The sequence below is a fragment of the Physeter macrocephalus genome, chromosome 1 (genome assembly GCF_002837175.3).
Source record: "Physeter macrocephalus isolate SW-GA chromosome 1, ASM283717v5, whole genome shotgun sequence".
Classification (NCBI taxonomy): Eukaryota; Metazoa; Chordata; class Mammalia; order Artiodactyla; family Physeteridae; genus Physeter; species Physeter macrocephalus.
In genome coordinates, this window is record NC_041214.2 from 143,078,441 (window position 1) to 143,106,380 (window position 27,940).

Here is a 27,940-nt window from a genome sequence, read left to right on the forward strand (position 1 = left end):
CCTCTCACTGCTGTGGCCTCTCCCGTTGCGGAGCACAGGCTCCGGACGCGCAGGCTCAGCGGCCATGGCTCACGGGCCCAGCCGCTCCGCGGCGTGTGGGATCTTCCCGGACCGGGGCACGAACCCGTGTCCCCTGCATCGGCAGGCGGATTCTCAACCACTGCGCCACCAGGGAAGCCCCGCAACAAATTTTAATAAGGACATACCTATTTGCATCTATATCAACATTGTGGCCTTCAAAAACTGTCCATGAAATTACTGTCAACTGAAAAGAACTTGTGTTACAAAAGATCTTTACTAACTTGGGTTTCTCGTCTATGGCATCTGAAATAACTAGACAAAGCTTAGTTTTAGATTTTCTTAGCAAATCTCTTTTTCAATAATTTGTGTAATGTGTGGCATTTAAATTCTTTTAAAAATTTCAGAATATTCACACATATATCAATAATAAAGGAAATTCTTTGCTTTTCAAGTTTAACCTTGTCTTAGAAATGTAAAAGTCACTAATCACAGAATTCAATTCCTCTTTACAGATTAGGAAACTTAGGCCTGATCTGGTTTCTGTCTAGTTAATAACAGAACCAGGTTCAACTTTGGGCCCTAAATCTTTTAGAATGCTCACTATTTCAGCAAAGTGTTACAGTATTCCACAAATTCTTTTTCTGGTTTTGTTTTTAATTTTTTTATTGAAGTATAGTTGATTTACAATGTTGTATAAGTCTCAGGTGAACAGCACAGCCATTCAGATATATATATTCTTTTTCAGACTTTTCCCTAATAGGTTATTACATAATATTGAATATAGTTCCCTGAGCTATACACTAGGTCCTTGTTGGTTATCTATGTTATACAAAGTCATGTGTATATGTTAATCCCAGCCTCCTAATTTATCCCTACCCCCACCCCTTTCCCCTTTGGTACCCATAAGTCTGTTTTCTGTGTCTGTGAGTCTCTTTCTGTTTTGGAAATAAGCTCATTTGTGTCTTTTTTTTTGGATTCCACATATAAGTGATATCATATGATATTTGTCTTTCTCTGTCTGATTCACTTCACTTAGTATGATAATCTCTAGGTCCATCCATGTTGCTGCAGATGACAATAGTCCACAAATTCTGAATCATGCCTTCCTCACCAAACCACCCAAGATTAGTTGTTACATGTGTTTTTTTTGTTGCCCCTTTTTTATTGCTTTATTACTCATATTCTTGATTTTATTAATAATGGGCCTTTTTATTACTCATATTTGTAATTATCCCAACATCAGTTAAAAGATGGAATTATGAAAATAATGGTTGGTAAATCTTTCCAGGTCGGGGGTTCTCAAACTTTAACGTGCTTCAGAGTCACCTTGGGATGCTTGATCAAACAGCAGATCCATCCCCTTCTGGCCCCAAGACCTGGACCTGATCTGGGATGGGTGTGAAAACACACCTCCTCAGAGGGATTCGGATTCAGGTGGTTCATGGACCACACTTTGAGAAATGATGTTCGGAACAGGGCTTCTCAAGCTTTAACGTGTACCCGAATCACCTGGGCATCTTGTTAAAATGCGGTTTCTGATTGGACAAGTCCAGGGTGGGACTGATTCTGCTTTTCTAACAAGCTCCCAAGTGACTGGATTCAGCTGTTCCTTCAGGTAGCAAGGGTATCCTTAAGATAATCCATTATAACTCATTAAGTGTTTTTTTTTTTTTTAAGTTACAGGTTATTGCATTATGAAACACTTTTTAGAATGGCTTTTCTTTTTCTTTTTAATAGTAAAATACACATAACATAGAATTTACCATCTTAACCATTTTTAAGTGTACAGTTCAGCAGCGTTAAGTACATTCACACTGTTGTGAAACCAATCTCCAGAACTCTTTTCATCTTGCAAAACTGAAACTCTATACCCATTAAACAAGTCCCCATTTCCCTCTCCCCCAATCCCCTGGCAACCACCATCCTACAATACTTTCTGTCTTTATGAATTTGACTTTTCTAGGTACCTCATATGAGTGGAATCATACTGTATTTGTCTTTTTGTGACTGGCTTGGTCTGTCCCTATTTTGAAAAAAATAATCAAACCTTCTACACCTTCCTTCCATAAGCCTGTGTTCTGTCCCATAGATTTGTGACATTGGCACCATCTTAAGAATTGAGCACCTTTTCACACATCCCTAAGAGCCAAGTCTCTCTTGTTTTGTCTTTTGTTTCTTTCATCCCAGAAGTTATCACAAAGTAGGGTAGAAAGAGTCCTAGATTTGAGGCAGAGGGGAGGAAACTAACTACACAGTGACTCAGGGGATGGAATGATTTCCGTACGTGAAAAGGTGAGGCGAACAAAGCCTCCCGGCCAAAGATGTTCAAATAGGATGAGGAACAAGAATAAAAATTAACACCCAACATGATTTGGTTGAACTTAATGGATCATCTCTATTACCACTGAGTAATTCTGAATACCCCTGTGTACTCAGTTCCAGGAAGGATACAAAAGAACTGAGACATGATCCTGCACCAGAAGAGCTTTGAGCAGCCCTGTCCAATGGAAATGTAATGTGGGCCATATATGTAGTTTTAAATTTCTAGTAGCCACATTACAAAAGTAAAAAGAAATGGGTAAAATTAATTTTACAATATACTTTCTTTAACCCAGTATAACCTAGGATTTTATCATTTCAACATACAATCAACGTAAAAAGTTATTACTAAGACAGTCTACATTCTTTTTTTTTTTACCCCTCAGACTAACTCTCTGATATCTGACGTGTATATTCCACTTATAGCACACACCACTTTGGACTAGAACATTCCAAGTGCTCAATAGCCACGTGTGGCTAGTGCTCAGTACTAGCTTAGCTTCAAATTCTAACGATCACGAATATCTTTCAAAGAGGGATGAGTTGAACGTGGACAGGTTGAGTTTATGAGGGAAACTGAATCTAAGGATACGTGTCTAAACAGAAATAAACGTAAGATTGAATACACTGAGAAGACTATATACACAGTTCTATATGCCATCACAACACCATATATTTAATCACTGAAAGGGATATTCAGTTTGCTACCACTGTTAACCCTATTTATCAGCAAACTGCCCTTCTTCCCTCATTTCTCTTTTTGCACTTCTCATAATTTGTACTCATGAACATGCGATTAATTCAAATGCAGAAATTTAAATAAGGTTTCCTTTACACCTACTCATTTTTAGCCTAGTTCAGTCTTCTATATTTTGAGAGATGAGGTAAAAAGTTGATATTATAGAGATATCCTGCTAAATTCTCTTTTTCATCTCTTGAAAACGCAAGTATCCTCACTGGCTGCTTTCTCCTAACACTTTCTTGCTTTCTGACATTAAAACATTCATAGCCTGATGGGTTTTAAAGATGCAATTAATTGGGGTTACGTATGGGGGCTTTTAAAAAGCCACATAATTGCCAACAAAATACCAATCAGGCTGATGCACGGTGAGGCAAAAGAACCACCAGTTATTACCAAAACCTTAAATTATACAGAGAGGTAAAAAATATACAGCATGTTTTGTCCACATACCTTACTCAGAAACCCATGTGTGAGGCAGGCTATAATCAAAAACAGGAAGAGGTGCTTTCACAGATAAACTTCTCAACAGAGTCGTGGACTGTCACTTTCAAGCCCCTGACTCGCTCTTTCCAACCCATCACCATCTGACCTTGCTCCAACAATCTTCCGCAAGTCTTCTTTCAAGGGCAGCAGCAACAAATGCATTAGTCTCTTCTCAGCCCTCAAATCAGCTGTCTGCTCTCTACCACATCACTTTCTTCCTTAAATTCTGTCTTCTCTAGGTACACTTGTCCTCCCGTTCTCTATCTTAAGCTAGTCATCCTTTCCCTCTCATTGACTCCTCTTTGAGTAACTCTGATTTTAAAGCAAGACTCTGTCCTTGACCCTCTGCTAGTACTTTCTCGCTCCTTAGTCATGCCTAAGGATTCAACAGCCTCCTCTACTCTCAATGTTGACCTTTCAGTCAACATTTCCATTCCCTTGCTGGACACTCACATGGAGAGCATTGCTTTTAGCAATCATATTAGAATCAAGTACCAACTGACCATCAACTCCTGGAACTGTACCCAAAGAACAATAAGCAATTCCTCACTGGGTCAAAATCTATCTTATATGGAAGCAATATAAGAGAATAAAACCAACATTCAACTTTTTTTTCCACATACAATTCAATTTATTTGCTGTTTTACAACTTATAATTCCAAAGATTTTACAATAATACATTTTCTTAACTTGTTTATTGGTAAAATAACTTTAGTAGTTCCAATCAAGAGGGAGGTCACACATTGTAACCCATCATGACGATGCAATACTTAGCTCTTCCTTGTAGCTCGACTCAGCAATTTGTTTCCTCTATATCTGCTGCATATTTCCTAAACTTTACAGCATCTTCCTTGAATCTCTGTTACTTTGCAAGGTACCTTGGTTTTTGATCTCTCACAGTTACATTCCAGTGATTTGTGAGAGGCTCTCTTGAATTCCAATCCCTCCTGCTCAGCCATGGTATGTTCCTTTCAGAGCCTGCTGTGAGGGGTTTCTCAGTCATCCTGTCCCTTCACTTTGTAAACCACAGGGATGTGCTCGTATTCACCGTGATTTCATTGTACTTATTTCTGGTGGGTCAGACAATAAGTTGGGGAGGGAGAGAGCTCTCAGGTGGCACCCTGATTATCGTACCAGCCTTGAGATAAAACCTTCCTTTGGAAGATGTCAGAGGGCCCTGTGGGCTAACTTCTTCAAGGAGACAGTCTACCTCATACATTCTAACAACTTCCTCTTCCAACTCAAGAGTCTTCTGAATCCTCAGGAAGCACAATGCTCAAACCAGCGTTTTTCCTCAACTAAGAGACTGTCTTAACGTTTGAGAAGCTACTCAGGTCTTCCAGCTTCCTGCTTTCACAGTCTTCTTAATCTCTGCATACTTTTTGAAGTTCTCATTCTACACCTCCTCAACCTCATCATTTGTGATTACTTCTGCTTTTGGTTTTTCCCATGATCCCTTTATTTTGCAGTACGGAGAGGACGCTCGACCCATGGAAGGCATCTGCCCAGGGGGTTTCTAGAGCTGTGGATCATTGGTACCACCAGCTCCTGTCACACTGGATGGCCTTATCCACTTTGTTGACCTGGGCCAGCCGGGTAGGGGAGGGAACACACCCCTCAGAGTAGCTATTACTCTCTACCACTTCATCTTCATCCAGGTTCCCACCCTCCACTGACATCTGCTCTGCTCCCTTTCTACTGCTTTCTGGTGAAGGTTTGGGGGGATTTCTCAGACTCTGCATCATATCACAACATTCAACGTTTTGAGGGAGCCCCAAATGGGGGCTGAAGAAATTCTACTTGGTTGTAAAACCCAGGTCTCCTTTCCCACTAAGCTATGCTTCTGTTTTCTCCAGGAATATTTATCACCGATTTGTGTCCCTGTCTCCACGGGCTGTACCTCTACTCCACTCAAACTATCCATATTTCGGCAGATGGAGCTCAGATCATGTCCGATGTAAAAATGTTCTGAAATTCTGAACTCCAGTAAACCATACTCCGAGTGAAAAAAGATATATATCCTTCTAGTTCTCCCCTCTCCTTTTCACCTCTACAGCTACTACTCATGACCCCACGTCCCGGACTCTTTATCACTTGCTAAGGTTAGCAGAGGAGTTTCACTACCTTCATCCCGTTTCCCTGCTGGTCTGGCCTAGGACCTTTAACATATTCACTCATCATCCGTGCTTACAACCAGCTACCACTCCGCGAGTTCATGATGCCCAGACTCGGTTGTTCCAGCCCACCTCTCTCCTAAGTGGGAGGCCCCTAACACCCAATTGCCACACTGTGCTCCTTGAGAGCTTATTAAGTGTCCCTTCTGGATTCTCTTGTGTACAGACTAGACTTGAAATGTCTAGCTTTAAGAGACAACGGAGTTGTCTCCTAACACTCAAGAGGAGTAAATGTTGCTCTATATTTCAGGAATGTTCTAATTCACAACTTCCCCCCCCACAAAAAAATTATATCTTGAAAGATGCAAAACTATTTAGGGCAAGAGGAAGTAGATAAGGAGAGAATGACGCAGAAAAAAGCACAGCATTTAACAAAAGAGCTAGCCAGGAAATATCTAGGATGTGGTATTTGGAATTAGTACAACCTTTTACGGGTATGAGTACACTGTTCTAAATTCCCAAGGCTTTGTTAAAACATAGAAAAAAGGATTAGAATTCTGTCATTGTACCCGAAACACTATCGAGGGGAGAGGGACACAATATCTAACAGAATAAGAAAATATAAGTATACATGATTCATCAAGCCCTTCAATAAAAACATGTTTTAGAAATTACCCAGTTCTACTGAGTCATGTTTCAAATATCATGTGATCTTTTCAGTGGGGATGGATCCAGCTAAATTAGAATCTCTCCCTCTGTTACCACTCCACAGTGGACTTAGGAACTGCCACTCAGATTTGTAAACAAGGCTTAGCTTCATTACTGTCAATCAGTTTGCCAGAGCTTATTGCTCCTGAGAGAACTGAAATAACTGAATTTCTAGACTTCCAAGGAAGAGGGTTTGGGGCAGGAAATTACTACATTAAAGCTTATATATATATATTCCAAAAGGTATATCATGAACTATTTGGAGAATTTCCCCTGGAAGATTCTGATCCTACTCTCTAATCCAGTCTTACGATGGCTTCTAAGTTTGGCCCAACTGAGTTATCTGTCTACACTTGCTGAAACTCACAACTACAAGCAAAGAAATTACTGTGAATCTCTGTGGTAATGCAACATAAAGCCCACATTTTAACAAATAAATAATGAACTTGATAATAAGGGGATACTGGAGTCTGTTTAAAGATACTACAAAAACCCTAGAAAAATCTAAGGTCAGTTAAAAGATATGCACAATTTGAAACTATTGATCAGAGCCATCATCAACAAAAGTATTAAAAACTATTAAAAGTATTAAAAACTATTTCTGTATTGACCAAATCCCCCGTGTTGTATAACAGAATGAGAACAAGGCTATTCTTGAACCTAGCAATTTTCTTTTTATCACTGCAACTTCAATCATGGATGTAAATGAAAATTTCTGCTCACTTTGCTACTTTTCTGCTTGACTGAAGTTTGTAATGAAAACGTCTGTTCCTTTCCAACAGAGTACAGGTGTCATTCCGATTTTACACAGCAGGCAGAGAGTGAAATGCATTTGTTTAGATGCAAGATCATTTAAATATGTGTCACTACAAGCTACAGCCCACTATGGATGTGGCAGTTTAAAATTCTCTTAAGCACTAAAGTAAATGATCAAATGAAGGTACATTCAGGTTTCAAACATTTTCAGACTGGTTCTTCCCATCTGAACACAGCCAGCCCTGTGCAGCCCTGCCCTCCTCTCCTGGCTCTCCTCAACCAGACAGCAGCAGAACTCTGCCAAAGCCCATTCCATTACCCAAACGTCTTCCGGGTAAACAGTCCAAAGTCACATGACAACTCCGTCTTCAGTTGACTTTTCCAGGGAGCAAATACTCTGAAGAGCAAGAATTCCAGGCATGCAGAAGCTCAGCCTTTAAATCAAACTAAATCTGAGCTAGTTTTTCAAAGTAAGGCCCTGTTTGCAGAGAGAAGGCACACAAAACATGTTTGAAGAAGGCAAATCTCTCATTTCAGATTTAACATTTATAAATGAGGAAATTATATATGATTAAGGCTTTCAAATACAGCGGTAATTCCAAGGTATCTCTCATTCCAAATAATACAGTTTCTGTCTTTCACTCAAAATTGTAAAGATGACTAAAATGTAGACCAAAGGAGAATCATACTTAGAGTCTCAGTTGTTTTAACCTAGAAATGTTCTGGTTTTGGGAAAATGCCGAGGAAAAACTTTTGATTTTTGGTAAGAATATCTGGTAATCAGAATCATCTAAGAAAAGTGTAAGTGATTTGCTATTTTCTGGTCCAAAGCAGACCTTCTAACAACGCAATTAGGCTAACAGGTCACAGGATCTACATTATGTAAGCTCAAGGTAACCCATTTAATGGCTTAACGTAGGGTTTACTCAAGGTCACCATTACATAAGGCAGGCATGTCCGCCTTTCTTCCAGTCAAAAGAAGCATAAGGTCAGTTCCCCCTCTTGGCCTGACACCCTTCCCACTCATGCCATTACATGATAATTCTAGATGTTTCATTTTTGACTGATGTTTAAACTATCTGGATATCTCAAAGCCTTAGCTTTTAAATTTCTATAATAGGGAAGAAGTTGGCTACTTATATAAATCTTAGAAAATGCATATTTCAAAGACCATATATAGAAGACAATCTCTTTGGGAAGACAGGGCTGAGGTATTGAAAAAGCCAACTGCACACCAAGTAAGTACAAAAGACATCTTTGATAACAGTTCTCAAGTGCATATAAAACATTCATCAACTATAACAATAACTAATAGGTGGTATGTGTGCTTTCTTGGAAATCTGAGCACTTGATAAGACCATCTTATCGTTCTTTAATCATTTAGGCAGCTGTATCATTAATATTCCTACGCTGGGGCAGTTTTCCATGTTTTGCTTCCAAAGATTTAGTTCTCTTCTTCCAGTTACAAATCTTAGTACGAATGGAAGATATCCTCACAGCGTAAGATGGTAAATCCAACACTGAGATCACATCTATATAAAAAATACATATTTTGTAAGAAATTTATATATAAGTTAAAATAGCTAAAAATGTTTTTTAAAGTCAAATTTTAAGAGGGGATTATGCTTAATTGCATATCTTCATTTCTTTAAAAAATGTGAAAAATGAATACATGACTATTTCCTAGCGACTTAAGTTTGATTCATTTTATTCTTGCATACTAGTTGTCATTAACCCACAGAAAAAGCAAAATAAAACAAAGCAACAACAAAAGCCCTTGATGATGGCGATAGCCCAGCAAGAGGTGTATTTTTGCATCAGTAGCCTGAGGCATTAAGCTCATTCAAATGCAATTAATTCCTTTGCATGAAATCAAGGGTACAGGAGATATTAATAAAAGTTGAAAACAAGCCTACCTTTTGCCTAAAACAAATTTTTATCCCAAATGATACAATAAACCAACAGAGAAAACTAGCACAGGCATATCCCATGCTCATGTGCTCTGTGTTTAATCTGAGACTCCTAAATTCACCAGTTATTGATAAGGAAATCTGGCATACATCTTAGATGAAATGTCCAGGAAAGCTAAGAGCCAACCAATACTCTGCACTCTTAGCAGTATGCTGCCTGCTCTTATCCTGCAGGGACAAGGCTAATTATCAAGACTCTGGGAGTCATAGGAAGTCTGTTGATGAGTAAGTACTTGGAGGCCAGGCCTGGATTTAATAACTCAGGATTCATCAAGCCAGGCCTTTGGGAAACCAACGCACTGATGAGGTTTCCTAGTATGTGTATTGTGAGAAAATAAACAACCCAGGAGGACTCAGATAAACACCAATATTGAGAAGGCTGCAGAAAAATGAGCCAGAGGAAGAATGGGAGTCAGCAGAGAGAATAACGAAGGCAAGAGCATAATAATAGTGTGGGGAGAAGGCAGTGATCAGCAGGGTTAGATACCACTGAGAAGTCAAGAAGGACAAAAACGTGTCTGGGCAAAGAGCTCATTCACTGGAGCTGAAGGGATGGGTACCTGATAATGGCTAACTGGAGGGAGGCGGATGTTGCAAAGATAAGATAGGAATGGCTGACTATCATATCAAGAAGCACAGCTGTGAATGGGTAGAGCAAGGGTGGAAATTAAAGATATGGGGTTAAGTGATTGACCTGAGGACCCAGGGGTCTTTGATGAACAGGAAAATATGAGAAGGCTAAAAATTGCTGATACATAAAATAAAATAAAGGGTCTACTGACCAAAGGTCATTATGAAGTCAATCTCAGATACAGTGAAGTTAAACAACCTATTGAAGAAAATATATGCACTGGTACCCATGACTCAATTGAGAATTTTGGCTAAAAATTTAAAATGAGAACAAAAGTAGAAAAAGAAGCTAAAATTATTTAAATGGCAAAACAGGATAACTTCTTCGCATACTGAAAATGAGCCTACTATATTAAATATGCTTAGATAATGCAGAATATCATAAGCCCCTGACTGACAATTAATTCTGTTTTCAATAAAGCAAGAAGAAAGAGTCACATGACCAACTCACAGCAACCTGGAGCTGATGAAGATATACAATAAAAAAGGAGATCTTCAGTGACAGCAGAAAAAAAAAAAATTTCTCTCAAAGTAGTTAAGACTAAAAGTGGAAGATTTAGGGGAACTCCAGCTGGGTAACATTTTTGAAAATACATGTACCCCTAAATTAATAAGTCAATAGGATGGCCCAAATTTTAATGTCATAAGTAAATTTAAACCTCTAGAAGGGGAGTAATTAACGTCTACATATCAAGTACCTGCTAAGCACCACATTCACCTCATCATCTAACAAAGGCATTTCAATATGATAGGAATTAATGGTTAGTATACACATATATTATCCTAACTCTTAAGATACAACATAAAAATCTGAAATAAGTTTGTAAATTCCATTACCATTATAAATGATACTTAGAAGTGGTTTTCTGTTAAAACAACCCTTTATTATTATTAGACTTAAAAGCTAAAGTTAATGAAACTGTCATAAACTAATCTAATGGTATGTTTTATGTCTGAATACAGATGCCTCTGGTAATACTGGTGTCAACCTTTAAAATAAAACAGCCAGTTATTTTACCAGCAAAGTGAGTTTATTCAGGAATAGCAGAGGAATTGCAATTTGGGACAATCAAGCTATAGCAAATATCACAGGCAAGCCCAGCAAATGAAGGAGAGGAAGGTTACTTTACAGAGAAAGAGGAGGAAATTGGGCGGGGCTGATCTAAGCAAAAGTCCCTTGAAGGGAAAGGGAGAGTTCAGGGTGGTGATGGCTTCTCATTGTCTGAGTTGCAGAGTTTCCCATTGGCTGGGCTTGTTATTGGGCAAGGAGGAAATCTTCCTTCCTCCTGCTGGGGTAGTAGAGACCTTGCTGCTCAGAAATGTAAAGCTGCGATGGGTGGTGTGTACATAAGAGCTCCCACTTCAGGGATGCCTGACTCCATTTTAAATGAGGTTTCTCTTTATTAATTTTTACACTGGCTTTAAACTAGACACATATAGATTAGACGCTAATTTCCCAGAGATAAGAATTTAACGTTCTTTTATCCAGGTCCAAAAAAATCTTAGTTTCTACCGAATCTGAGATTCCTATGTTACTTCTTGGTTGTTAAATAAAACCTGCCCTTCCCCTACTGATAAATCCTGGCTTAAGTAAATGACATTTATTTCTGTAATCTTGGAGATTCTTTTAGACATGTGAAATTATTGCTTTACGCCCTTTGCCTTCCCAGTGTTTAGGCTATTTCTTCTTTAAGATTTCCTTCCTTTTAAAACATTCATCTAACTCCTCAATTCATTCATTCAATATGCACTTATTAAGTACCTACTATGTGTCATGACATGCTTAAAGCTCTGGGAATATATTTCAGTGAATGAAACAAAAGTCCCAATTTTCATAGAGCTTACATTTCTGATAAAAAACAATTATTTCCAAATTTACAAGCATTGCAGGAAGGGCTTCTTCGTCTTCAGGACCATGTATTGTTTATTCCCAGTATAGCTCTATGATTATTCTTTTCCCTCATCAGGCCCTCAAATCCACTAACTGTAAAACTTTCTCCCAATTTACTACCCTATTATGGATCTGCTATTTAAATTCAAAACATGTTGAGGCGCTGGGTGGCCAGGTTACTACAATGTATGAAAATATTACTCCAAAGTATAAGGGGTTTTTTCTATAATCCAATATACCATCTACTAAAAGAACTGACATAATTAAAGGCTTAAAACTGCATTGACTGTTCAGATATTTTCCTAGACACCACATAAAAGAAACAATCAAATGAATTTAATGTCTTTGCAAATAAAAATGTGATTTCTGTGCTATTCCAAACTTAATCAACCATCTTAGTTCTGTTCTAATTTTCCAACATTATGTACCAATATTACCGACACAAACTGTTGTCCCCGGAAAATGTTTTCTGATTCATATCTCTTCATTTTCTCTACTTATGCCTTAGGATCCATACTATGCCTCAGCCTCTTTCCAGAAACTTCTACTGTATGCTCCAGCCTTATCTGCTATTCTTACAGCAATCCCTCATCTTACTCACAGAAAAAGATCATACCATCCGGTAAAAAAGCAAATTTGAAGCAAGTGTAAAAATGATTAGAGATTTCAACAGATTTGCGGTTAGGAGAGAACTTCCGGGGGAGAGAAGTCGAGTTTTGATCATGTTGAGTTTGGGTCCTAGAACAAACACCTGTCACTAAATCAGCAGAGAAGATCAGCATGTTTCCAGAGTAGAAACAATCACAACTACAAACCTCTACAACATCTAAAACAGTAAAATTCTGCCCTGAATTCTGTAAAATAGGTATAAGGATAATTTTATATGCATATAGTCATAAATTATGCCCATGGAGAAGCAAACATCTTCTAAGGAAATACACAATACACAACAAGCTCCCCTCTATGAAATCACAGTTTAACTTTATCCAGCTCAAAGTTAGCTAAATAAGGTCACCTCTAACACTACTTTCACTCGCAAATTCTAATCTTAAAAGAAAATTTCTAGATTAAAAAAAAATCCCTGGAAGCCTAAACTCAAATTCTTCCTGCCATAGACCTACTTGATAAATTTCTCTGTAGAAAATGAGGTAATAAAAATCATTTATTGCCATCTCATTTAGCTGTCTCTCTGCTATACATCCCTATATATATATATTTTTTTTTTTTTTTTTTTTTTTTTTTGCGGTACGCGGGCCTCTCACTATTGTGCCTGTAGCGGAGCACAGGCTCCGGACGCGCAGGCTCAGCGGCCATGGCTCACGGGCCCAGCCGCTCCGAGGCGTGTGGGATCTTCCCCGATGGGGGCACGAACCCGTGTCCCCTGCATCGGCAGGTGGACTCCCAACCACTGCGCTACCAGGGAAGCCCCAAATTACATTTTTTTAATGGAGAAATTTCTCTCCAGACTGCAGCACAGCTGTTGCCTAGGGACTTCCCTTCCCCACCAGGTTTCAAAGCTAAAGTCTGAGACTCATTGACAGAAGAAAAAAAAAAAAAAGATTCCTGGGACACATCACATCACCAGCAAGAGCTGAAATTTATCAAGGGATGTGGAAGAGAAAGAAAGTTTAATGAAGCCACTCAGTGACTACTGCGATAAAAAAGAAAACTAACAATTTATCTCTAGACTGCTGAGTAAAACAAAACACTGAGCACTCGGCAGTGTCGAGTACTAAAATTTGAACATTGAAATACTTCTTTACTCGGGCTTTATCTTGGCTGTCATCTTGATGTCATTTCTTACATTCATGATGTTTTCTTTTGTGCATACTTTTTGCTTCAATGCTCTTTGGTCAATTCTTTCATTACATACAAACATCAAATTACTTTTCTGAAATGCATTAAAATACCTCAGAGAAATTATTTCCCCAAATTTCACTGTAGTATGCTTGATATAATGAACTCTTCCCTTCATAGTAAATACGGTTATACTTTAATGGGTACTGTTTGGAGATATTATAAAGATAATGCTGTACCCAATTAAACAAGATCAAAACTAAAATTTTTTAAGACCACAAAAAAGCATTTCTCAGTACTTTTTCCTAAAGAAGAAATACATCAAAAATTTCCTGTAATTTGTGATGGCATTTAAGTCTATATCTAATATTATTTTATATTTTTATACATATTATTTACATAACTTTAAAAATATAGTTTGCTAATTAAAATATAATGAAAACTAGGATTTTGTGGTAAGAGTCTGAGTTAATTTACTGAATTCCAATTGTTATGTTGGGTTTAAGCCACTTTCCTGTCCTAGGAACCATAATGATAGTTGTCTGTACCACTCTAGAGATTTTCTTACATTTTATATTCTCTTTCTGGTTACAATTATTCATGTGGTATAAAACACGGTACCCTAATTCTCCCCAAATCTTATACAACTGTCAGACAAATTATATTTTCTACTATAGTTCTTTGGAAAGTTATTTACTAGCCAAAACAGTAAGCAAAATCAAGAAAAGATCTCAAATGTGTTATTTGTTTTGGGAAATAACATGATGAGAATTGAGCTGTAAACACAAAAGGGAAAATCAGTTTCCTTTCTCTGTTGCAGGTAGGAAGTGATGGCACGCAACACACCACCTAAAAAAGAAGTTCCCAGAGTGAAAAGAGAACTTTGATGGAAGTCCGTTTCTTTCTTGATTCCCTACCATAATCACTTCTACTCAATCACATCAGGAAAAAAGAAAAGTCCATGACAAAAGACACAGCTTGAGGTTAGCTGGAAACATTATGGTCCTTCATATTAAATTTATGTTAAAACAGCAAGCTAATGATTACCATGGTTACATTATGCAGATGCAGCCAGGAAGCAGCTGTTTACTGGTTGGCACAGAAAGTAAATGTTTCAAGACCATCAGATCTGATATGACAGTACCGATTCCAGATACATAGAGAAATTAAAAACTCAAAATAACATACATCCACTCTAGCTGATGTGTTACTAAATCTAAAGCCATTTTTGCCCTTTTTTAATAAAGTAGGTGAAAATGTGACCATGTGAAATTTAAGTTACATGTGATTTTTAAAAATTTCTGGGATGTCAGCATCTGTCTGTCTGTCTCTTTATATATGTGGAAACAATCTAAAAGCAATATAAAAAATAAAAGAAATTAAACACAGAATATACTTTTCATGAATTTAACTGCTGTTTATAAAAGCAAACAGTAAATAATGGGGGTCATAATTTACTTGTATGGAGAATCCATAATAATCTCAATTTTAAAAAAATTCATATCCCAGTATCTCTTGGAGAGAGCCACAATACATATATACAACTCAAATAGTGCTGGTATTTCATATAAAAATGGCAACCAGAGCAGCAGGTGATTCCTGAGTTTCTACTCATCTTTTTTATTATGATTGAATTATTAGCTTAAAAAAAATGTTTTCTACTCTCAAAAATTCTAACCTCAGTTGCCAAAAGACAACAGTTAAGTATCATGTGCATATACATAAAAGGAAAGAGGTATATATTCGATGCCAGCCTGAAAATAAGTAGTTAGATTTAAATTTAAAATGATAACATAATAGTATTTACTATAAATGAAGGAAAACACTAATGCTTTTAAAAAACTAATACCCTATCATAACCAACTACTCGCTCTTCCTGAAAATGATGCATAGCCTTTAAGGTCCTACCTTCAGGACTTTGCTCATCATTGTCTAAATACCTAAAATATATCTCCATTCTTGCCCCCATCCTTGAAATCCTGGCACAATGCTACTTCTTGCCAAGTCTTCCTCAAAGTCCTTAGCCAGAAGCCCCCTAACTCCTACATTATAAACCCAGAAAGAGGGACCACATCTCACCTATCTTCAGGGTCAAGCACATGCAGGTGGTCAATAAAACCTTACACAATGAATATATAAATTACAACTCTTACTAGCCACTTTTGTAGGGTTTATTTCTTTGTGAATAGTCAATTGACTATCTCCCACATTGGAAATTTAGAGAAAAAATATTTTAAATAGTCTCTTTATTATTAACAAATAATAGAAATTATGAATGGTTTTTAACCCATTATCAATAAAAATATCAGAGCTAAATACAGAGGTATCTGTATACTCAGGATCACATATCAATTAAAAAATTTCCTCCATATTTTAATACATACAATTAAATAGTACATATTTTTTATAAAAGCAACTATAAGATGTGCAACACCTGCAGGTAATAACTGTTTGTAAAAATCAAATGAAAGCAAATATATATACCACGATGTTTGTCACAGCATCATTTACAACAATCACAACAAAACAAGCAACCTAACTGCCAAAAATAAAGAACAGACACATTGTAGTGTCCGGTGTAATGCTAGATTAAAAAGTGTTTTCAAAGAAAATTAAATTTCATGAATAAAGTATAAAAATGTTAGGTGAAAAAAAAGTTGGTGACAAAATGGAAAACAGAATTACATAACTATTAAAAATAATAAAAACAAAACATATATGCCAAAAAATACACTGAAAGGAAGCCAAATGGTTATTATGTTTTGGTTATTATGTTTTGGTAGTGGTCACATTTTCTAAACTTCATAAAATGAACATGTGTTACTTCTGTAATTCACTGATTCACTGATTCACTGATTACTTCTGTAATCAGTGAATTTCAAGCACACAACTGCAACTTGCAGCACACATTACAAATGAGATGCCTATTAACCTCAGTATATATACTTTTCAATGCATTACTGAGAAGTGTTGGAACCATATCATGTCAAATAAACTGAGATTTCTTTTTCTTGCCTATCATCTAGGACCCATGCAGATAACTGTATTTTAGTACAACACTGACAATGGAGCATACCCATAAAGTATAACGGCAAATTTTCGAAAGTTGTTGTTTTTTTCTTAATGACTCATATTACGTAATAACTCCTAAATAAATCTCCAGTTAAAAAAGACAAAATCAAACATTTCACTAAGTAAATTATTCATGCTATCATAGCTCTTATCCCTACAAAACATAAGTTATTAAAAGTCCCAGAATAGGGACATAATAGCAGATACAACAATTAAAACGAGAAGAGGAAGCTAAATTGGCATTGGAGGCAACAAAAAACAGTAAATTTCTCTTTTCTAAGTTTGATTTTAAAAATCAATCTTTCAACTCATTCCCCTTCACAAACTTTCAGAAAGCAAATCAAGCTGGAGCCAGCATAACTGGGACCAACATGGATCACTGATCTTGGCAGATGGCCTAAATGGAAAGAAAACATTTTTATGGGTTTTCCTGCTTAACCAAATGGGAGGGGCTTCACCTTCTAAGTCCTTCCCCACCCAGAAGGAATCGATAGGATAAATGTAGTCTTCCTATTCAACAATCCACCCTGAAACAAATGTAGCTTCCAGATGCAATTTTTTAAGAAAACAAACAAACAAACAAACATTAAGCAAGATCAAGGATCTTTTCAGGACTTCCTGGTGGTCCAGTGGTGAAGAATCCACCTTTCAATGCAGGGGACTCGGGTTCGATCCTTGGTCAGGGAACTAAGATCCCACATGCCACGGGGCAACAAAGCCCGCTCTGGAACCGGCGCGCCACAACTACAGAGCGCATGTGCCTCAACCGGAGAGCCCGCGTGCCACAAACTACAGAGCCCACGTGCTCTGGAGCCTGTGCCCCACAACTAGAGAGAAGCCCTCGCCCCACAATGAAAGATCCCACGTGCCGCAACTAAGACCCGACACAGCCAAAATTAAAATAATAAAATAAATAAATGTTAAAAAAAGGATCTTTTCTGAAGAATTTTTGATGATTAATGCTGCTTAAACTTGGTTAAAGGTAAGGGAGACATTATCCTTTTATTTCGGCAGCATGGTGTTTCTAAAATATATTTTCCCATAAGAAGTTATTGCTACTATATAAAACTCCTAAAGCATATCTACCAGTAGATAAAACAAATTAAGAATCATTCTGTGTGTCCTTTCAAGCCTTTTGACTCTTTTTTAACCATCACTAAACTGAAGGTAGATACAAAATTTTATGTACTGATTCATGGCCCAGCTTTTTCTGAACATAAAAACTATTCGTTTATTATAGAAATTAATAGAAAAGGCCTTAAAATAAAAATCACCTGTAATCCCACTGTTTGGAGATAAACACTGGTGAGATTTCTTTTCCATGCATATTTTGTTTTACACAGTTGAGAATCAGACTCTATAAACTGGTTTTGGATTATGACTCATATTCAAAGTGGAAGATCACATAAAAAGAAGTCTGATGTCTCTCCGAGGTGGGTGATTAGCCTTCCCTGATGAAGAAATGCCCAGGGATTCTGATCATTCCTTATGAGAGCACAATCTAGACAATCCTTAAAAATATAGAATATTCAAGGGTTTGTATCCATCTCATGTGCAGAGGCCAGGCTCATCAAGCATCGTTCCCACTGTACATTTATACAGCCCCAGAGCACACATCTTCCAGGACTTCATAAGGGGTCGGATCTACAGAGTTCAGAGGTCACAGGACTGGAGGAGCCAGAGGCACTGACTAGCTATCCTACTGGATTATCGCGCTGGGGCATCTGGGCATTTAAAAAAATCCTTAGAGTCCACAATAAAAATGTTCTCCCATCCCTATCCCCATTCTTAAAGTTAGATGGAGTCTTATGTAGCAATCTTGAATGTTGTTCTGCTGTTTACTGTGTCTCAAGAGAATTGCTTAGGATAAATCCAAAACACTACGCTGGTACAATATCTGTCAAAGTATCCAAATACATGCTTTTCACACTAAAGAAGATTAAGATAGCTGTAGATAATTGACACAAAAGTAGTCACCTAGAAAACAATGTTTGCTTGCCCTAAAATTTTATTGAAACAATAAAATTCAAAATTAAAAGGAACTGAATAACTTTCATTTCTCATCTGACCATATCTGAATAGCTTCCTTGTCATTACTACTTGTAAGTTTGGAAAGCCTTGAGTATAAAATGAAATAAAATGAGATTCAAGGTAGTAATTCCTTAATTTCTAATTCCTTTGGATGAAACTATTAACCCTACTTTGCCCCCATAAATCAACAGTAACTCTCCTTATGCAATGTACCTTGCCTTTAAATGGACAGTGGCAAATGCAGAAAAGCGTCAGTTTCAATAGTGGATCTATAACACCATGAAAAGTAGTAATTCAAATGGAAAGGGGTTGAATGCTTTGCAAAGAAAATATTCTTGAGTAATAATGATGTGCTTGAATCCCGTATGAGATAATTAATAAAATGTTCAAATGATTAAGACAGACCTTACCGTCTGGTGCCAGAGGCATAACTAAAAGCAAAGGGTGAAATGAGAAAGCCAGCTCACTCTCAAGGGAAATCATCCACTCCATGGGAGGAAAGGGGCAACAGCAACCTAATACACTTTCTCCATCTAGACAAGGAATGCAAGACACCTTAGAGCAGGGATGCCCAAGGCAAATACATGGCTTAGAGAAAAATAACCCAGTGTGGCACCGGATCCTGCATCTGATAAAAAGGTCAGGAAGGCTGCGTGCTGAACATAACAGGCATTTTTCTCTCTTCAAGCTTTGCTTTGAATTTTAATATGCTTAATGTTTAAGACAATCTTATTTGTTTTCTAGGTAGCACCTTTCTAAGAATGAACTTTAGTAAAATAATCTCTTTTGTCTAATGTATTTATTTAGATACAGCAGGAAATTTTAGAGGGTACTTATGGTAACACTAAACAGTAATTTTTTGTTCAAGCAGCAAGTAATATATAAGAATGTTGCCTATTACTACCATAAAGTGGAAACCCGATCACGCAGAGAAATTTATCCTGGAACCACAGAGGTTCCAGCGACATGGCTGTGTCCTTTATGAGACACATTTACAGTGAGATTTTTTTTAAAGTGTTACTCAGTGCCTCCAATTCATAGCCTTTCCTCAATGATTTGATTTTGTAAATCAGGTGGTTATTGGCTCTAGTACAATTCTCTTCTCATACTGTAAGGAACATTGGATTGAGAATTGAAAGATCTTGGGCTTTGGTCCTTATTCTACCACTAAATAGCTGTGTGAGTTACTGCAAGAAATTCAATCTCGCTGACCCTCATTATTTGTGCCTGTGAAGTGCAACTAATAAAACCAACATTGCCTGCCTCACAGAGGAAGTATTTCAGTGGATGCCCTATACAAGTATAAAGAGCTTGACAGCGCTACGTGTAACAGATGTTAAAATCTAGGGAGGAAAAAAGAGGGAAGGGAGGAAAGAAGGAAGGAACAAAAGGGAAAGGGAAAGGAAGAAAATAGGAAAAACAATATTTAAACTATTGGGGACTGTGCAGTATTAATGGAATTAAAATAATATATAAATTACACTTATGTTTTCCCACTCCTTTTCCTGAAAACAACACACTGTGGTAGTCATTGTGGTTATATTATACACCACCTTATATAATATTATTAAAGAATGAAATTTTGCCATTTGCAGCAACATGGATGGACTTTGAGGGCATTATGCTAAATGAAGTAAGCCAGGCAGAGAAAGACAAATACTGTATGATATCACTTATATGTGGAATCTAAAAAAATACAACAAACCAATGAATGAAACAAAAAAGAAGCAGATAAAGAGAACAAACTAAACATAAAAAAAAAAAAGAGAGAACAAACTAGTGGTTACCCGTAGGGAGAGGGAAGGGGAAGGGGCAGGGGAAAAAATGGGGTTATTATGGGATTATATGAAATCATGTGTGTGAAACTTCTGAAAATTGTAAAGCACTACATAATTTAAAGAATCTTTCATTTGATTAAAAAAAAGCAGGAAAAAAAGACTTTTGGAAAATTTGATATCACCTAGGAATCAAGTAGTACCCACATTCCTCAATTCTAATCTAAGCTCAGTAACAAAGTAGAAAGCATTGTACGTTCTATTGATACTTGTCATGTTAGGGTCTAATTTTTGGTTCAGTGGAAAAATACCAGGGATTCATACAGGCCAGGTACCTACTGGAAATACTTATGATTATCTAGTCCCACTTGTAGTCAAGAAGTGGTAGTGTTGATGTGTTAATTTAATACCAGCTACTATACCAGACCTGGAAAATTGACTAAACACATCACAAGTGACATCTTCTGCAATTATGCAATCTGTTCAAAAGATGAAAAAGAAATCTGATACATGCTGATGCCAAAGCCTCAGCAGGAATCAACTCCTTCCCATCCTTTTACACAGCCTTTCAGGGAAAGAATGATTTCATCAGCTTTTCCATTTCCTCTTGCCCATTTTCACCCTGCACATTACAGCTCTGTAAACATTTGTGGAATATATAGCTCTGTAAATATAGTGGAATGACACATTTTGAAGTGGCCCTCTTTCCACAGTGGTTAACAAAATACGGTGAGTAAAGGTCATTAACATTACTATCAAATAAATGTTTTATGGGTAAGATTAATTATCAAAAACCAAATTACTTAGGATGGCGTTTTTCCAAATGATACATAACTCAGCTGATCATGATAAAAACATGTATCTGATAGTAATCATAGCATTATCACAAAATCTCCTGACTTCATATTTAGATCTGAACACAGTCTAGGTATCTTTTGTTCCTTCTCACAGTGGTTTTTCCCTTGGAGTTTCAACACTCGTGCCATAGGAAGAGAGCTTTCCAGAGACGGGGAGGTGTATGGAGTAGGGGCAGGGAGAGTGGCTGGCAGAGGGGATACAATCCATCTGGGGTCAAAAGAAATTTGCCACAATAGTGGCACTATGGTCGTGAAGCACGATCTTAATGTGGATTCCACCTTTTAGTTAATTCTGACAATTCAGAATAGAATTATGAAGCAGGGAGATCTAAGCAAAATGTTATGAGTTTATTTCTGAAACACAGCTACAGTTGTGAGTGTTATATCAGGTGTCATCAGCAATAACATGCATCCGGAGACCTAGTACCTGTTCCCAGTGAGCTTATATCATAAAGAAAATGTATTTGAAATATTCCATAGAATGGGTAAGTGAGAACCAAAAGAAACAAATCATTAACAAGACCTGGCCCACCTAATTAACTGGATCCCGATCTACTTCCTAACTTATACTGAATGAAATGGTTTTTAGGTTTAACAACTAAATTAGACTGAAATATACAGTTCCTGAAGACAGCTGACCTCAATATTTCTTGACATTGGAGTTCTGTACCTAGTATTTAAACATTACTTATTTTAATCTTAATAAAACTTTAACTTCTTCACCAGTCAGACAGCAATGGCTTAGAATCCTTGTAAAGTATCTAAGAACAACAGATAAGGAGGAACAAGGAAACTCTTCAATTGCCAAATGTTTAAGAATCTGGTTTTCCACATTTTCTTTACCATAAATCCACCAGATGAAATCTTCATTCATTGGGCATTAGCCCAGTTTTCTATTAATGTCTCAAATTGTGTGCAGGCATGAACAGTAATCAGTATGTTCTTATGACATTCATGTTTGACCCAAGTATTACAAAGATCTCCAGAATCTGTCATCCCGACCCTCTAAGTTTGCTGTTGGGACTTTTTTTAAAGACAGACCCCTTTTAGTCTTTACAAGATGTCATTGGAATGAATATCCACATCCTCCACAGATAAATCGCTATGTCCTTATTTACAACTATCCTACCGATGAATAAACTTCGGGAAAACATCTAGATGCCAGCTATCAGATCAAAGACTGCTGATTTTCCCAATGCCTGGTTACATTAAAAAATCAACTAGGAAGAGGCAGAACCAAGTCAGATTAAATATGGAGTATGAGAGTATTTCCAGAGGAAAAAATATGATACCACGTAAAACAACTCAGTTTTTAAAATAACAAATTAAAGTAACATTTGAGCTCAGAAAGGAACACACATTTAAACTTTAGCGATCAAACTGTTCCCTCTAGTTTGATGTAAGCAGGAAAAAAAAAACAACTTAAACTCTAATTCCCCAATTATCTTCAAACAGGAGGTGTAGTGGGTTGCTGTAGAAAGAGATTTTTAAGAAATTAGCAAAATGCACATTAGGCTCTCTTTTCTATGAAGTCTACTGGAGAAACACACAAGGTCTGAATTCTACTAAGTCCAGCTAATTAATGTGCATGAGAATCATCTGCAGAATTTGGTAAAATTAAGATTCTTGGGCCCCAAGACTAGGCGTTTTCATTCAGCAGTTATGGGATAGGTCCACAAATTTTTAATGATAATAAACACACTTGGTAAATTCATTCCGAGGCAGGAAGCTCAGACATACTGCTCCTTTATTGTCAGGACACAGGCTACTTTAAGAGTCCAAAATATAGTCCAATGCAGAGTGGCAATATGCTGAAGGAAGAGCCTGCATATCTGATCTAACAATTAGAGCATCCTTCCTTTTCATCCCCAAAGCCCATAGCCAATCAACGCCAGCTCCAAGGTCAGTCAACTCACCTAAGCAGCGGTAGGGAATCACAATGTGGGCATGGGTCTTGCACTGCTTCCGGCCTCTCTTGCACCAGTTCTGGATGGTCACTGGTTGGTTGGCTTCCACCACATTGGTGATCTGCAGTTCAGGGTAGACCTGGGAGAGCATACAAAAAGGGTAAATCGTTACCTGAGGCAGGGCTGGCACACAGGCACCCGTTGAACCGCCACTGTTATTCTAAGGTTTTCAAGCCTGCTCTAATTGTGATCTAGCTTGGGGAATTCAGGGTAAAGAAAAAGATCAAGAACCTATCATTCCATTCAAAACATTAAGCAATATAACTTTTACTTTATTTTACTGCACCCATTCCGGCTTAACATATTTTCTAGGGGAGATAAAATAGAAAGGGAGGAGGGGGCCCTCTTAAAAGCATGGGGTCATTTCAATGCAAAATCAACTGGTGTGACAATGATACTCTGTAATGCCTTAAATAAATGTTATAGTAGATACACCTGGGAATATTACCATGACTTAAATTCAACCCGCCCATGTCTTACTCAATTAGGCAAATATTTCACATACAGGACATGACACAGCAAGCTTCCTACATAAAAACCTTTCTCTTTATTCAAAGTAATTTACATAAGAATAATTTATCAAACAGTTATCATGACTGTCATTTAGATAAAGAATTGCACTGATGAATCTCTTCCCTTGATAATTACAGCCCTTTGCTCTGATTACTGTTCTCAACAAATCATGGTGTTTACTGAGGCACTTGGAAAGAAATGTGAAACTTGATGAACTGAAATATATTTGTGAAAATATCAAATCCCTTCTATTTATTAATAATAATAGTAGAGATTTGAAGGAAAAATATAAACATAAAAATTTATTTCCAAAATGGGCTTTCCCTTGCATAAATCTTGCATTTCACCAGGGTTGCTGTTTTGCCACTTAAATACAATGAAGAGAGAAAAGCATACAAGAACTGAGGGTAGAAGCAAGGGAATGGTTATAATAATGGGCCATGAAATCTAAAGTGGGAATACGAAGGTTGAGATACACGTTTAAAAGGCTGTAGTATCGGGCTTCCCCGGTGGCGCGGTGGTTGAGTCCGCCTGCCGATGCAGCGGACACGGGTTCGCGCCCCGGTCCGGGAGGGTCCCACGTGCCGCGGAGCGGCTGGGCCCGTGAGCCACGGCTGCTGAGCCTGCGCGTCCGGAGCCTGTGCTCCGCAACGGGAGAGGCCGCAGCAGTGAGAGGCCCGCGTACCACAAAAAAAGGCTGTAGTATCAGTGAGTCCTGGTGTGCGCTACAGAATTTTGTCCTACAGATACCAAGAAAATGGGGCGGTTAAAAGCAGTACTTGGAGAGTCAGAGAGCTGAAATTAAGATTCTGGGGGAGTTACAGTTATTGGTAATTGCAAGGAGTGTAACATGAGTATCAGAGGACATGGCTAAAGAAGAATGATAAAGGCAAGATCACTGGAGGAATGAAAATAAAAAAAAAAGAATCTGGAATCTTGGATCATCAAGGTTGATATTAAAATCACCTAAGAATGGGGCTTCCGTGGTGGCGCAGTGGTTAAGAATCCGCCTGCCAATGCAGGGGACACGGGTTTGAGCCCTGGTCCGGGAAGATCCCACATGCCGCAGAGCAATTAAGCCTGTGTGCCATAACTACTGAGCCTGCGCTCTAGAGCCCGTGAGCCACAACTACTGGGCCCACGAGCCACAACTACTGAAGCCCGCATGCCACAACTACTGAAGCCCGTGCGCCTAGAGCCCATGCTCCGCAGCAAGAGAAGCCACTGCAATGAGAAGCCCGTGTGCCACAACGAAGAATAGCCCCCTCTCACCTCAACTAGAGAAAGCCCACACGCAGCAATAAAGACCCAACACAGCCAAAAATAAACACAAATAAAATAAATAAATTAAAAATCACCTAAGAATTACAAAAGATGCAGTTGACTGAATGACAGAAGGTCAGGACCTAAAACCTTCAGAGATTGAGGAGGATGCCACTGCGGTAGAAAGAGCTCTCCAGATGCCTCCAACAGGTGGAGGAGAGGGGTAAATTAGTCCAAGAGCATGTATTTCACAGTTTGGGTGGGGGACATTTTAGGGAGAAGGAAAAAATGGTTTGGAAGTGAAAATGAGTGAGAAGGAACACATCCTTACCTCTAGGCACAATGCTATGAGGGTTGCAAGGGAAGAACTACCTGAGGAGGCTACAGGGGAAGCAGTGCCTCTGGGGAAAAACCAGGTTTCAGAGCAAGAAGATACCGTCCACAATAGATAGAAGGAATTTTTCTTATGATTGTCAGTCACATTCAAAGAGAGCATGCCATGATCCTGTCTGTACCTGAAATGTTGATATTCTGGTCACTGTGGAGTTTTGGGCATTAATTTTTACTTTTTAGTGCATTAAAGGAGTTCCCTGGTGGCCTAATGGTTAGGATTCTGGGCTTTCACTGCCGTGGCCCAGGTTCAATCCCTGGGCAGGGAACTGGAAATCCCACAAGCCATGTGAAACAGCCAACAATAAATAAATAAATAAATAAATGACAAAATGGTTATATTTTTAAACAATAGTGCATTAAAATATTATTTATCTTGCTTCCTGATTGCCTCACTTGTCTCACCCTTGTCCCAACCCCGAGGTCAATCAATTAAAAAATCAGGCACTGAGAATGAATAAAAACTGTGGTACATCCAATGGATTACCTAGCACTAAAAAGAAAGAAGCTATCAAACCATGAAAAGACATGGAGGAATCTTAGTTGACCATTACTAAGTGAAAGAAGCCAGTGTGAAAATACACGTATGATTCTAACTACATGACATTCTGGAAAAGGCAAAACTATGGCGACAGTAAAAAGACCAATGGTTACCAGGGGTTAGGGGGAAGGAGGGATGAACAGGAAGCACATAGAGGATTTGGGGGGCAGTGAAATGATTCTATATGATACTGTAATGGTGAGTACATGTCATTACACATTTGTCCAAACCCATAGAATGTACAACACCAAGAGTGGACCTTAAGGTAAACTATGGACTTTGGGTGATGATCACGTGACAATGTAGGTTCATCAATTGAGATAAATGTACTATTCTGCTGGGGGATGTTGAGAAAGGCGGAGAAGCTATGTATGAGTCGGGGAAGGGGGTACACAGGAAATCTCTGCACCCTCCTCTCCATTTTGCCACAAACCTAAAACTGCTCTAAAACAATAAAACGCTTGATCAGTGTAGTATAAGGCAAATTCAATGGGGAGGTACATGCTATGAAAACACACAGAAAAGGATATCTAAATCAGATTCTGGGTGGGTACTGAGAAAGTTATTCTTCCAAAACACTTGCCAGTAACTTAGCTCTAAATGGAAACAGCTCTTTCCCTTTATTTTATTTTGTTCTTAAATATCTTAACTCTTCAACTGCATGCATTTCAGTCGTAGATAATGCTCAACTTGAAATGCCACTAAAATTTAATATCCCCAGGGTTTTTTCCTGTATGATGAAAGGTGAATTGGCTTTTTGTGCAGCAATCTAATTCTCCCACCACCTCTCCTTGTTTATTATATCACAAAGTACAGCACTCATGAGTCATAAACTCTATGACACTAGAGAGCTTGCCATGAGGGACACAACATTATGTGCAATAAAGTGTGAGTTACTATATTTTTCTAAAGGGGTTCTAGCTGCCACTTCACAGAAATATTACCTTGCTGAGGATTTTCTCAGGAGTTTTCAGTTTTCTATAAAAAAACTCCTACAGGCACAGTCAAGTCATATTTTCTTCTTTTTAATTTAAAACCAAAAAGCTATCTGTAGGGTACAAATTGATAACTTAAAAAAATAAAGGTCGGGGCTTCCCCGGTGGCGCAGTGGTTGCGCGTCCTCCTGCCGATGCAGGGGAACCGGGTTCGCGCCCCGGTCTGGGAGGATCCCACGTGCCGCGGAGCGGCTGGGCCCGTGAGCCGTGGCCGCTGAGCCTGCGCGTCCGGAGCCTGTGCTCCGCAACGGGAGAGGCCGCAGCAGAGGGAGGCCCGCGTACCCGCGTCCGGAGCCTGTGCTCCGCAACGGGAGAGGCCGCAGCAGAGGGAGGCCCGCGTACCACAAAAAAAATAAAAAATAAAAAAAAAATAAAGGTCTCTTGCTCATGATGTGCTCCATCTTCAGTGTCCTAAGGTATTGCACCAATAATATCTGGTACAACAGAGCAGTAACTTATTTGGTGGATAACTTTCTAGCAGATAGAATTGCACACAGACCAATTAAGATCAGTGAAGACAGGGCTTCTCCCCTGAAGGTCACCAGAGCTTCACGAGGTGATCAGCCAAACACAAAATTCCCTTCCAGTTCCCACCTGGAAATCTAGGACATATGTGTTATTTACTGTGCTTCAACTTCTCTCTCCAGAACGTGGAAAATGATGATTGTTAATAAGCAGTTGGAGGAGATTATAAAATCTGAACCACGTGAATCCCACACGTAGTTTGCCTACTGCCTTAACAATGAAAACGGAAGTGACAACCTCCACCCTTCCAGCCACTTTTATCCTGAGACAAGGAGTTATTAATTCGACTTTGCCAAAGAGTATAAAAATTTGCTGTTCTCAGGAGGTTTATTTTAAACAGGGGAGGAACACCAAATATTAAAGTCACAAAACTTCTTCTGAAGCACATCTAGTCCCAGTTAATCACAGTGATTACCACATGCACAAGAAACCTCCAAGTCAGAAAGCAAAAACCAGAACACAAAAAACACAACAAAAAACATACTAAAGTTTCTGACAAAAATTCCAAGTACTATATCTTATTTTTTATTAAGCAGTTCCAGTATATCACCAGAGACAAATAAGCGTTTTGGTGCTATGA

At 38.2% G+C, this 27,940-nt stretch overlaps 1 protein-coding gene across 4 annotated transcripts in view; it reads right to left on the reverse strand.

Annotated features, from left to right (window-relative positions):
- The window catches only part of APP (amyloid beta precursor protein), a 279,931-nt gene that overhangs the window by 175,768 nt on the left and 76,223 nt on the right, over positions 1 to 27,940 (reverse strand). For all 4 annotated transcript variants that reach the window (XM_007110934.4, XM_007110935.4, XM_007110933.4 and 1 more), the window contains exon 3: positions 23,083 to 23,212. In XM_007110934.4, the coding sequence (XP_007110996.1) occupies positions 23,083 to 23,212 (130 nt within the window). The remainder of the gene's footprint in view (positions 1 to 23,082; positions 23,213 to 27,940) is intronic.